Source organism: Rhinolophus sinicus, linkage group LG01, assembly GCF_036562045.2.
Source record: "Rhinolophus sinicus isolate RSC01 linkage group LG01, ASM3656204v1, whole genome shotgun sequence".
Taxonomy (NCBI): Eukaryota; Metazoa; Chordata; class Mammalia; order Chiroptera; family Rhinolophidae; genus Rhinolophus; species Rhinolophus sinicus.
The window spans coordinates 109,847,811-109,861,715 of record NC_133751.1 but is presented as its reverse complement, the minus strand read 5'-3'; the positions used below and the strand labels follow the sequence as shown (position 1 = coordinate 109,861,715).

Here is a 13,905-nt window from a genome sequence, read left to right as displayed (position 1 = left end):
GAAAAAATGTATGCACCCCTATGTCTATTGCAGCACTATTCGCAATAGCCAAGACTAGAAACAACTGAAATACCCATTGGTAGACGACTGGATGAAGAAATTGTACATTTATACAATGGAGTATTACTCGGCCATAAAGAAGAATGAAATCTTACCATTTGCAACAATATGGATGAACCTAGAGAACATTATGCTAGGTGAAATAAGTCAGACGAAGAAAGACAAATACCGTATAATCTCACTTATATGTGGAATCTAAAGAATAGAATAAATGAACAAACTAATCAGAAACAGTCTCAGAGATGTAGAGAAAAAACTAAGGTTTGCTAGATGGGAGGAGGGGTGGGCATAAGGGGGTAGGTGAGGGGATTAGAAAGCACAAAGTGGTAACCACAATATTGCCACAGAGGTATGAAAGTCAGTTTGGGGAATATAATCAATAATGAAGGATTTTGTAGGGTATCATCAGATGGACACTTGTCTCATTAGGGAGACCACTTCATGGATGATGTAGATGCCTGACCATTGCACTGTACACCTGAAGCTGAATAATAATGAATGTCAACTACAACTTAATATAAATATATATAAATGCACATGTATATATATTCACAGGTTGTGGAGTAAAGCATAGAGAATAGAGTCAATGGGATTGTAACAGCTATATACAAGGTCAGAGGAGTAGTAGATTCGGGGAGGAGGGTTATCACTTTGTAAGGGGTATAAATGTCTATTACATTGTTTTTGTACATCTGAATAAAAAAAGGAAGGAAGGAGAGAGAGAGAGAGAGAGAGAGAGAGAGAGAGAAAGGAAAGAAGGAAGGAAGGGACGGAGGGAGGGAGGGAGGGGGGGAGAGAGAGAGAGAGAGAGAGAGAGAGAGAGAGAGAGAGAGAGAAAGAACCCATGGGATGTATAATACCAAGAGAACCCTCATGTGAACTAGTACAGGCTTTGGGTGATAATGATGCGTCAGTGTTGGTACACTGATTTTAACACACGTACCACAAAACACACATGCGTGCAACAGATGTACTCTGATGCTGGATGTTGTGGGGAGGGGTCTGTGTGTATGTGTGTCCTCTCTACTTTCTCAGTTTTGCTGTGGACCTAATACTGCTTTAAAAAATAAAAGTATATATGTAAAAATACTAAATTTAAAAGAAAAGAGTGATAAGCTGTGGCGTTCAGACTTGAGTATATGGCAAATATTTTTCTGGAAGGTCAGTGTAGGCAGACTGTTGCCTCAAGAAAAACAACTGTATTTGTCAGTGATAAAAATTGAATTTTCAAGCAAAAATTAAGAGTTTTGGAAAACTTTTATCTACTATTTGAGATTGAATTTTCCAATAATTAATAGTTTTTACAAGACCAGTGGTGATTTTAATAAGAACGATATTTTATGTTTTATAAGAAATGTGATAGTTGGATGTGTATAATTCTGTGGAACCAGTGTTTTCCCAATGATGATTGCATGATGTAACATGGAGGTATAAAAGTTCCAAAGTGCCAAGTAAACCAGTGCCTTTAAATGTGTAAATGTGACAGTTCAGAAAGCATGTTGATGTGATTTCAGATGCCACGTTGCAGTTAATACTTAATAAACTACCATTTGTCAAATTTTGTTGGAATATCAATACCGCATGCTCAGAAGGCTCTATTGAAAACTCCTTTTTTCAAATATATGTGGTTATAGATATTTTTCATATACTTCAGCCCAAATAACAATGCAACAGGTTGAATGCAGAAGCAGACATGAGAATTTATCTGTTTTCAGTTAAGCTAGACTTAAAGAGATGCATATATATATATATATATATATATATATATATATATAAATAAATAAATAAATAAATAAATAAAACAATGTCACTCTTCTCACTAGTTAAGAAGAGTAAAGGGTCTTGAAATAAAAAGTGTAAGAACTTGCTGTTATAAAGAAACTTTCAGAAGTAAGCCACCCAAGTTACTTAGTCCTGTGGTTCTCAAATTTTGCTGTACTTTAGTATCACCTGGGAGCTTTAAAAAATCTGCTGCCCAGGGGCCGGCCCGGTGGCTCAGGCGGTTGGAGCTCCGTGCTCCTAACTCCAAAGGCTGCCGGTTTGATTCCCACATGGGCCAGTGGGCTCTCAACCACAAGGTTGCCAGTTTAATTCCTTGAGTCCCGCAAGAGATGGTGGGCAGCGCCCCCGCAACTAAGATTGAACACGGCACCTTGAGCTGAGCTGCCGCTGAGCTCCCGGATGGCTCAGTTGGTTGCAGCGCGTCCTCTCAACCACAAGGTTGCCGGTTCAACTCCCGCAAGGGATGGTGGGCTGTGCCCCCTGCAACTAGCAACAGCAACGGCAACTGGACCTGGAGCTGAGCTGCGCCCTCCACAACTAAGACTGAAGGACAACAACTTGAAGCTGAACGGCACCCTCCACAACTAAGATTGAAAGGACAATAACTTGACTTGGGGGGGAAAAAAAAAGTCCTGGAAGTACACACTGTTCCCCAATAAAGTCCTGTTCCCCTTCCCCAATAAAAAAATCTTAAAAAAAAAAGAATCTACTGCCCAGTTAATGTTCCACGTCATTAAATTAGAATGAAGATGAGAACTTTACAGCCTGGCTTTGGGAACTGCTGGCTTCAGCTCCTACCGTGTTTCCCCGAAAATAAGACCTAGCTGGACAATTGCTCTAATGCGTCTTTTGGAGCAAAAAGTAATGTAAGACCCCGTCTTATTTTACTATAAGACGGGGTCTTATATAATATAATATAAATATAATATATAATATAATATCAGGTATAATATAATATATAATTAATATAATACCGGGTTTTATATTAATTTTTGCTCCAAAAGACATGTTAGAGCTGATTGGCTTTCTAGGTCTTATTTTTGGGGAAACACCGTACTTGAAACTTTGCGTTCCTTATTCCTAATTGGGCGTGGGGGGGCACTTTATGTTTACTTACTAGAAAATGCAACATAGTTTTTGTTTATTTTTGCAAAGGTGAATTCAGTAAGGTGAATTAGTTTGCCCAATTTTTAATTGGTTTAAGTAGTTGAGAAATTGTGTAATCCAGTTTAAAAGACAATGTAGAAATGGGGAAATCCTCTTCCTTTGTATGCTAATGACAAAGGAAGAAACCCACACCCAATAACCACTGACTTTACCTCCTTTGAGAACAGTTGATGGTACAGATTTCTTTATCTCAGAATCACACTTTTGAAATAATTGAGTTGTTACTAATTAAGTAGACAGCCAGATTTATGGTTATATGTACATTATATATTAAAGTTAGCTTTTGAAATGGTGCAGAAAACTAAATGTAAAAAACCCAAGTACAGTATCTAGTAACATGCATTAAACTGGTCCAGTGCAGTATCTATTAAAATGTTTCAGTAACTTTATAGCTAAGTATACAATGGAAGCTGCTTACTGCAAGTTATGAAGAATTATAAAACTAAGTCTGTGGCTGAAAGCTAAACAACTCCTACATTGAGAATTCATTAAAATTGATCTTTAATGTCAAGTTTAGTCATCAACAAATAGTCTTAAAATGCATGCCTTTAAGTTGACTATTCAATATGTGTGTTCTCAGCATGGGTTGTTTGATCTTACAAACTAGTGAATTGCTTGCATTAACTTTTTAAATTGATTTTTGAGATAATTTTATATTCAATATATTTGTAAGAAATAATACAGAGGGATCCCGTGTACCTTACCTAGTTTGTCCCAGTGGTAACAACTTGCAGAACACAGCATCATAAGTATTAAGTATACGAGCTACAGATCTTATTCAGGTTTCCCGAGTTTTAGTTGTACTCGTGTATGTGTGTTGCTCTGCAGTTTCATTGTACGTGGATGCTCGTGTATTTAGCAGTTCATGACTACGAGGATTCCTCTTTTTGAAACACACCTCCACCCCCATCCCTAACTCCTCACAATCACTAATTTGTTCTCTATTTCTGTCATTTTGTTATTTCAACAGTGTCATAAATGGAATCATACAGTATGTGATGTTTTGGATAGGTTTGCATATCTACTACCACCGTCAAATGCATAATCGTGAACTCTTAGAAACTACTTGTTTTAACAGTTGCCTTGTTTATTCTTTAGAAGACTTTATGGTCTCAGTATAATTTCTCCTGATTTGTTCAGGATTCACATTTATTAAAGATCGGACAATGTTGGTGAATTTGTTACTGATCTTATTTACCACTCATGCAGTTCCCCTCAAAGTTCTGTGACAGATTAGGTATCAGATCTCTTTGAGGGTAGATTATCCATGTCCAGGACCCACTGATCTGGAGATACGTAATCTAAAATAGAGGTTCCTAGGCCGAACTTCTGATCTTGGCGGCCGGGTTTGTGTTCATGAGAGTGGGGAATCTTAAAACCATTTATTATTTTTAAAAGCCCTACAGTAATTGTACTTGCTACCGTAGTTATTTAATGCATCAGTAATTTGCTTTTGGTTAGAATTCTTTCGTCTCATTTTGCGACGAAATGAGCTTGTGGTGATCACAAGCTCTAATTGTGGTTGACACAGTAAGAATTGTTGGATATGACCATTCGACCACACTGGGGCCATAGCTGCTGCAGCCAGGTGCAGTACCCACAGTGGGGGCAGGGGCTGGGTGTGAATTTCTTTGGTTGTAGACACAGTGGCAGCAGGAATTAGGTGTTCAGAAGCAGAAGATACATGGGTAAGAAATCCTGCTGGTTTTCACTTACTGGCTTGTTAACATTAAGCCATTGTTTTCACTTTTGACAGATTAACAGGAAGAAAATACTTTTTTTACATCATGACCCAGTGTGCATTCCTGTACAACTGAAACAGAAGTTTCCCAAAAGCAGTTCTTTCCTTTAAAATGTGCAATTTAATTTTAGATATTCCTTTTTTTTTTTTTTTAAGTAATGCTGGTTGTCAGCTACATTGATTGCGGGAACCACCAATAGAGTATGACCTCTCGTTTTAAAGAAAAAACACTACTTTAGGCCCATTCATGACGCTTCAGTTCATAGAGTTATTTTGATGCAGAGCCTCAGTTCTGCCTTCCTGAATCATAGCTTAAAGCTCTTTTTATTCAATTGTGTTAAGCATTTAATAATAATTTTGGATTGAATTTGTGGAAAAAAACTTGTAGTCCTGAAGGTCGTGTTCCTATAAAAATATATCTTTCACCTCTGTTTTAGTTGGAGATCTGCTGTGGTAGTTAAGAGTCAGAAATGTTTGGTTGGGGAAAAGATTATGCTGGCTATGGTATGCTGAGTGAATGAGAGTGTCATTTTGTTTCCTCACAGTTTTTTTCCTCCCACTTACTTCTATCCTACCCCAAATTTAAACTCCTTAAGGCTGAATTATGCTGTAAGCACCCTATGTGGTATCCCTGTTGCCTGTACAGTTCGTGGCAGACAAACATAGTAGATTCTCAGCGTAGTAGTAGATTCTCATATTGCTTTCTTTTTGAGCTCTTCTCTTTTCTGATAAACATGGCAGGGGGGGGAGGGAGAGGTGTGTGTGTTTTTGCGTGTGTGTGTATCTTTAGTGACTGTTCAGTAAAGTAGTTACTGCTTGCTGATTAGCTCTTGAAGTTAATTGCATGTTTTATTATGCTTCCCCATGCCACTGATTTTTCAACTGTTTCAACAATTCCTAAGTGTGTGTGTGTTCACAGCTTGTAACTAGTGACTTTGGTGTGCCTGACTATTGTATATTAATAAACCTTTCTATATAATTTCCAATTTAAGTCTCACCTCTCTTATGAATCCCCTCCTGTTCATTCTACTATTTATTGATTGATTGTTGCTCCAGTTTTTGAGGTGTTGTTAGTACTTCTACACAGTTTTTATTTAATTAGAGGTTTAGGTTCAATAAAATGAATTATTGTTTAACAGTACAGTTCTACAATGTAAAATTTGTAATGACTTTCAGCATTTATGGTTTTTTTCTATCTTCAGATATAATTTTGGTAATACCACATGACTAAGATTATAAAAGTAATTATTTTATAGTAGCTGGGACAAGAAGCAGAATTGCAGTGCTAGTATGGACTTGTGCACACAAACGTTAGAGAACTAAGTCTGGATATTTTCATTTTGTTAAACAGACCAGTCACTACACTGGCAAAATAGTATCTTTAAGAAAAAGGATCTTGGAAGTGAGCTCTGTTAAGCTCATTCTCCAGGGTGCAGAGAAGCTGAGTGGCTTGCCTTACCTGGGCCTAAGGATATGCTGCAGTTTGTGAATCCGAAAGTCTTTGTAGTTGCCAAAAATTGAGATGGGGACCAGATACTACAAAGGCTGAAATTAGGAGTGATAAGCACTGAATCAGCAGTGTCGCTGTACCTGATGCGGGCTGGGCCCTGCATAAAGTCGTGCTGACGGTTTGTGTGTGTGTGGAAGACGTGATGGATTCAGTTTGAGGTGGAGTTTTTACCGTAGTGATTTGGTTCTAGTGTTTGTTAGTATGTATTAATAACCATAGGCAGATTACTTGTCCTCTTTCTGCCTCAGCTTCTCTCTCGTGGCCCCTCTTTCTCCAGCCCCTCTGTCTCCCTCGCTCAGCCACCACACCAGATATGAGATGACTATGCTGTGGGGACACGCCTGAGTTCTAGTTTAAATTGTGACTACTGCAGTGAGTAGAAATCACAGTAATTGTTTTTATGAAGAGTAAAGTTCTTATTTCTTTTTCTGCATTTGGCCCGATATAATTCCTTGAAGTATAGTCCTGAGTGAAGCCTGAAGGATAGTCTTAGTGACTTGAGTGATGGATGGTTCTTTCTATCTGGGTCACTGAGTTTTCAGCCTCATGTGTTGAGTTTTCTGCTGTCTTCAGAGAAAGCTGTTGTATCATTATTGCTGAAATCTTTTGGCAACCCATGTTGAAGGGGAGTCAGGAGGTCCAGGTATTTTGCTCCGACTCTTCCACTGTTAATAGTTAGCTAGGGCCGCCGCAACCAAGTACCACAGACTGGGAGGCTTAAACAACAAGTTTATTCTCGCAGTGTTGGAGTCCCAGATAGCTGTGAGCTCGTTGGTTCCTTCTGAGGCCCCTCTCCTGGGCTTGTAGGTGGCCGCCTTGCTCTGTGTTTGCATCGCCTTTCCTTCCGTGCGTGTCTTTGTCCAGTCTCCTCTTGTAACTATGCTAATCATATGGATTAGGGCCCTATCTCCAAACACAGTCCCATTCTGAGGTTAGGACTTCAACATGAACTTGGGGGACACAGTTTAGCCCATAACAGCCACTAAGACGCTATATTTGGAGTTGGGGTGGATAATACCTATCAGTTTGCAGAAAGCAAAGCTGAAGTGTGTAAGGTGGGTATGAAGACTGGTCACTGTATTGTGAGGAGTTTTGTCTTTGTTTTATTTTAGGGCTGGGTCTTGATTTAGAATATAATTGTATTTTTTGTTTTTATTTTTCTTCTTGATGGACCTTTATATCTGGAACACAACATTCAAGGAAAAGTTAAAGGACTTTTTCAGAACAAGTTTTACTCAACAAATTTTCCACAGGAAGATTCTTCCATGCTCTATAAAGTTTAAAATGAGGGAGTATAATTTTCTCTGTTGAACATACGAATTATTCAAGAGTGTTAGTAACAACATACTGATTATTTTACATTTGACTTCAGTCATTTTCCTAAGTAGAGCCTTGATTTGGCTTTTGGGTAGCGCTTTGCTTCCATGGACCCAGCACCCAACTTCAGCACCATCACCTTTCTGTTACTGTTTCATCTACCCTCCAGGAAAATTTTTTCCAATGGATTAAATTCTTTAACTGAGGTAAAAGTCACATAACAAAATTCACGGTTTTAACCATCTTAAAGTGTCCAATTCAGCAATACTTAGTACATTCACAGTGTGTGGCAGCCACCACCACCTCTGTCTAGTTCCCAAACATTTTCACCATCCCCAAAGGAAACCTCATTCCATTTTCCTCCCTTCCCCCTGTGCTGGCAACTACTATCTGCTTTCCATGTTTGTATTAGCCTGTTCTAGATTTTTCATGTAAGTAGAATCATATAATATGTGATCTCTTGTGTGTGGCTTCTTTCACTTACATAATGTTTTTGAGATTCATCCATGTTGTAGCATGTATCAGTACTTCATTCCTTTCTTGGCTGAATAATTTTTAACCTTCCTTTGATATGTGTAAAAATCTTTATTCTCATTTGATATTAATATTAGAAACTAGACTATTGGGATAACTTTATTAGAATAAAATGAGATATTTTATGATTGTAAAGTGAAAAATATAGTAATTTAAAAATATACGTTTCATACATACTTTTAGAATTACTGTTCTTGATGTCTAAATGGAAGCCATTAGTTGAAAACTGGATGCTGAAACTTAGTCGCATTCATGGCATAGCTGAGTAAACAGATTCCTTCACCAACATTTTTATTAAGTCAAATACTTTAGTGCATTTTTTATGTTCTAATTTAATTCACACACAGCCTTAAGAGATAGAATGTTTTCCATCTTACTGCAAATGAACACTTGAGACCTTCTGGGATTGCTCCAGACTAGTGGAAATAATAGGTATTAAATGTATATTTTATTGCACTATTTATTTTTGATGCTGTGGGAGTCAGGACTTGTCCTCCGTCTTTTCACAGCTCCTCCTCCTCATTACTGTTATTCAGTGACTTCAGGACAGACTAAAGTCACAAAGATGAATGAGGTAGTATGGTACTAAGAATATTTTCATCCAAAGGAAATCATAAATTTTTTTCATGTCCTTAAATTAAGGAATGTCTTGAATAAGGAAAGGCATATATTAAGAATATAGAAAAATAATGGAGAGTACAGTCTTTCCTGCTTTTAAAACAAAAACAATTGTGGAAATACTACTAATTAACATTCTTTTTTTAAAACATGCTGAGGTGGAATTTATTAACCATATGCTAGTGCCAACACTGTCCAAATAGTCAGTATTTTGATGCTATTGATTGCATTGTGTTAGTGAGAAAGCACTATGATTATAGACTTATTTTCTGAGTTCTCTGTATGTGAAATCCAGAAGTGAATAATCCATATTACCTAAAAAACTACCTGATGACAAGAAGCTCAACTTTAAAAATTACAAATGACCAATCTTCTAAAACCCTAGGTGTTTGCTGTTGTAATTCATTTATAGACTACTTTTACATAGAAAAATGAGACTGAGAAATTAACCATCACATTCTATTGAAGTGTCTCCAACCCCATGCAGAGAATGATTACAGATGGTCTTGCTAAAATTCTTTATGTGTTTTCATGGTTTGATTTTTAAAATATGCTTAAAATGTGTTTTTAAATCATGCATATGTGTATTATTGGAATGTAACTTTAATGGGAGAGTTTTAAAGTTGAAAAACTATAAGCTCTTAACAGTTCTTCTGTTCAGATGTTAGCTTAAGGTTGCCTGTATAAATACATAAATACACATACTGAGCAATACATTACTTGGGGCCTGAAATTATATACCTGTACTTTTAGCATTCATATGAAATAGGATAACTTATTCCTCTTTCTACACTATTCTTAGGAAATTTAAAAAGACAGAAGTCAGGTTTTAAAATTTTTTAGTGACTTTTGTATAAAATGAGTGTCTTAGGATGAACTTAAAATTAATTGTTTACCATCAAAACATCTAATGAAAATTTCATTTTAAAAATGTGAACAGTTCTCAGTGATTCTACTTCAGTGATTCCTCCCTCTCCCCATCACCCCCATCCCCAAACGCACAGCACACAACCCACTCTCTTCAAGCTGCTACAGATTGTGTTTTTTCCTTCCACCAGGCTGAATTTTGTAACCAGTGCTTATTTGCACTTATCCTATGAATTGGCCTTTTTCAAATGTGTAACTGGTCTTTGCCATTAAATCTAAGAATTCATTTTGTAAATAAGTTGACTAAAAGCTAGAAATGATGCATATTAGAAAAAGGAAGAGAAGTGTAAAAATATTCGTTTGAAAATGTTTTCATTGTTGATATTTGTAGTGAAAGTACTTTTTTCCTACCCTAGTGTCCAAGAAAGAAAACATCACCATGGCTACGGAAATTGGTTCTCCTCCTCGTTTTTTCCATATGCCAAGGTTCCAACACCAGGCACCTCGACAGCTGTTTTATAAGCGACCTGATTTTGCACAGCAGCAAGCAATGCAACAGCTTACCTTTGATGGAAAACGAATGAGAAAAGCAGTAAATCGAAAAACTATAGACTATAATCCATCTGTAATTAAGTATTTGGAGGTAAGTCCAGTTCATGTGCTTCAGGTGACCAAACTTTGGTTTTTTCAAAAGAAGGAAGTTTTTTAAATGCAGGATAATAAGTATATCTGTGCTTCTTGAATTAGTACGATTTCAAATGAGACTAATCACCAGTACTTTTAAAAAAAACCTTTGTATGAATCATCTTCACAAAAATTATTAAAGTTAGATTCCAGTTTAGAAATAAGGTTTGTTCTGAAGGTTCACAACAAATCTCAGAAGAGGTTACTTTAATACTTAGGCTAGCCTAAAATTCTTGTTAAAGCCATAGTGTATATGAAATGTTAAAAAGACTCCCAACATAGGAATATTTCCATTAGAACGTCCTTTCAGAAGAGCACCTTTGCATGTCTGAGACACTGGCACTAGGAACCTGGACTCTCCCAGCCCCTGGGGGGGAGGTAGGTAGCTCTTCGAGTTAGGGAGAAGGGCTCCACTTGCTTGAGGGCGGAGCACCTGCCACAGTCCGTCCTATAGGGGAAAGCACCTCCGAGATGGCAAATAAACGGAGAGTAGGGTTCGCCGACACCTCTGTCAGCTTGACGTTTCTCCCTTTTGAGTTCTTTATTTGGTTGTCTTAACGTAGGAATTAGCCTCTGTGATTTGCTTTTCATCACTAACCTCCTATTGCTTTAATTGGGTTTTGGTCTGCTCTGGCTTCCCATGGAGAACATTAGTCTGCTTTTCATTAACTGAGACCTGTTGTTAGTGACCTATTTGTATATTGGGCATAATTAGTATATTGCCAGCACATACCGTGTTTCCCTGAAAATAAGACCTACCCGGACAGTCAGCTCTAATGCATCTTTGGGAGAAAAAATTAATATAAGACCCCAGTATTATATAAGACCGGGGACTGGTGCCTTATGTAATGTAGTATAAGACACCGGTATTATATAAGCCCGGGGTCTTATATTAATTTTTGCTCCAAAAGATGCATTAGAGCTGGTTGGCTGGCTGGGTCTTATTTTCAGGAAAACATGGTAGGAGAAAAAATTCATTCAAAGGTAAAGGCAGATTTAGGCTTTTCCATGTATTTAGTTGGAAAAGTAGACTAGGAGAGTTTGAGAGGAATTGTTTTGTGTTGAGGCTTTTGAAGGAATTGGAAATGTCTCTCTACCCCTTACCCGTTTTCCTTTATTACGGTGTGTTGGAGTCAGCAGCATCTTGGGTGATTGGTTGGGGGTAATGTGTGTAAGGAAAGGAGGGAGGGAAATTCCAAGCGTTGTCAGTAGGATACGATGCCACTCTATTAACATGTTTTAAGACATAATGAATAAGTTTTAATTCTGTTTTTCCCCCATTTAATAACAGCTTGCATTTTGTTAATATTTGCTTTAATTTCATATTGAATGCAATTAGATCATATATCAATTGATTAATTAATCTATTTTTAACAGAATAGAATATGGCAGAGAGACCAGAGAGATATGCGAGCCATTCAGCCTGATGCAGGTTATTACAATGATGTAAGTATGAGATGTGTCATCTAGCTTCATCACACCTCTTTGTTTGGACATGTGAACTGAACATATGTGATCTCAAATTCAAACATGGACTTATCTCTTGACATCTTTATAGTTAAAACAAAACATTTGTAAAGGGATAATATAACATACCTGTGTAAACCAAGAGTTGTTTTCTATTTTTTTATCTCAACTCAAATTTTTCCTTTTAATCTAACGACAGTGAACTTTTGATGTATGGCTTAAAGCAGCAGTGTCCAGCAAAATATTGCACTGCCTCAAAGTCTGTGTAACAGGAAAGTTAATTTTAAATTTGGCTTATTGTGAACATGCTTAATTGTGTTGACTTTGAGAAGTAATTGGGGAAATCTGGTACTTGATTTTATTGTTTAGTAGTAATGGGCATTTAACTTGCCTGTATCTCAGTTTTCTTCATTTAGTTAATATAGACTAATTATAATCGGTTATAGTTTTTTTGAAAGTCCTGTATAGTCCTGAATGTTGCAATAATAACTTTGCCATGTCCCAGGTTTATGCCCTATATACAATCAGGAGCTCTTAAAATCCAATTTTTTTCTTTTTTTTTAATAGCTCGTCCCACCTATAGGGATGTTGAATAATCCTATGAATGCAGTAACAACAAAATTTGTTCGAACATCAACAAATAAAGTAAAGTGTCCAGTATTTGTTGTTAGGGTAAGTATTCTCTTGGGTATTTTTGGAAAAATTAATTCTGAGTTAATCTGTAAATATATTTAACAGGACAAAGAAAATTAAACATTATTTTAAATGTATATCTGGGATAAAAATCAGTGTATTGCTAATAATTGTATTTTGGAACACCCAATTATTTATCCACTGTATTCACATTTAGTAAGATATTACTTTTGGATTATTTTCTTCATGTTGCAATTTCCATAGAGTTCCTTCTGAGCTGGCCTGGCCATGGATATATATTGCAGCAGGTCTCTGACTTGCTCTTGAACAGGAATGCTTTTGTTGCTGTTTAGAAAGTGACATATCAAGGTAAATGAAAACTCTTAGGTGTCACTAGGAAGGAAAATATCTGAGAAGAGCTGAAGACCAATGGTAGACCATAGTTGTCAGCTCCATGAAGGTACATAGTAGGTACTTAATATAAGACATTTCACTGAAATTGTTCAAATATAATTTTAAAATAAATAGTACATTGATATGGCTCAAAATATTAAAATTTGAAGGGATTTGCAATCAAAAGTCTTGCCGTCTCTATTTCCCAGGCATCCAGTTATTATAATATTCCCATAGATAATAGTATAATCATTTTCTTTGTAATTTCCTAAGTGACAATGCACAATATCAAGTCTAGAAACGTAGGATAGTTAATAATCAAAGTTGAGCAAACAAGAATTGAAAAAAAAAAAAAGGGACAGAAAAGAGAGTCATAGCAAACGTTGTGGCAGATGAGCAGAGTAAGTCAGTCCTCTGATGAGAGAGGTGTGATAGACAGCACTGGGAAATGAGAAGGGCGGGACAAGATGCTGATTTGATCTCCATAAAAGTGGTGCGGTCAGTTTGAGGCCTCCCATTCACTTCCGAGGCCTAAAGCAGTAGAAACATCAGTCAAGAAACACTTATTTCAGTGGCCTTTGTGTTAGGAGGATAATTTTGTTTGCCAGGGAGTTTGGTAAAAGGGGTATGATGTGCAGCTAATTTCAGTATCCTCTTAGTATAACCCAGAACACATTTTAGAAGTGAATAATATCTGAGCATTCTGTATCCTGTTACCTTGTTAGATGAGTAAATTTCTCATTTGGGGATGAAGCTAAAAATTCTTAGGAGAAATGTGCACATATAGAGGCATAGTCCAAATCAGAAGGTATTAAGACATAAAAACTGGATCCTGCCTACAGTTTGGCTGCCTGTAGTATTTACTGGCTTGGGATTCATAGCAGATAACAGAACGGAGGATTTTATTCATAATAATTAAAATCACAATCTACAGGTAAGCTTATTAATAAAAAGCCAAATTGTCACCCATTCTGCTTAATTTACCATCCTGCTGTTCCTATAAGCACACTGGTATTTTTCAAGTGTGTCACAGCTTTTATTTTGGAAAACAGGATTGTTGTATTGACATCTTGTGTATTTATATCTTCTAAGCAAAAAGAAACTTGAAAATAAAATATAAGAAAAAAATACA

General features: G+C 36.7%; 1 protein-coding gene across 11 annotated transcripts in view; it reads left to right on the top strand.

Moving 5' to 3' along the window:
• WDR33 (WD repeat domain 33) overlaps positions 1–13,905 on the top strand; it is a 123,738-nt gene that overhangs the window by 55,407 nt on the left and 54,426 nt on the right. For all 11 annotated transcript variants that reach the window (XM_019717942.2, XM_074334643.1, XM_074334674.1 and 8 more), the window contains 3 exons: positions 10,013–10,239; positions 11,658–11,726; positions 12,315–12,419. In XM_019717942.2, coding sequence (XP_019573501.1) covers positions 10,013–10,239; positions 11,658–11,726; positions 12,315–12,419 — 401 coding nt within the window. The remainder of the gene's footprint in view (positions 1–10,012; positions 10,240–11,657; positions 11,727–12,314; positions 12,420–13,905) is intronic.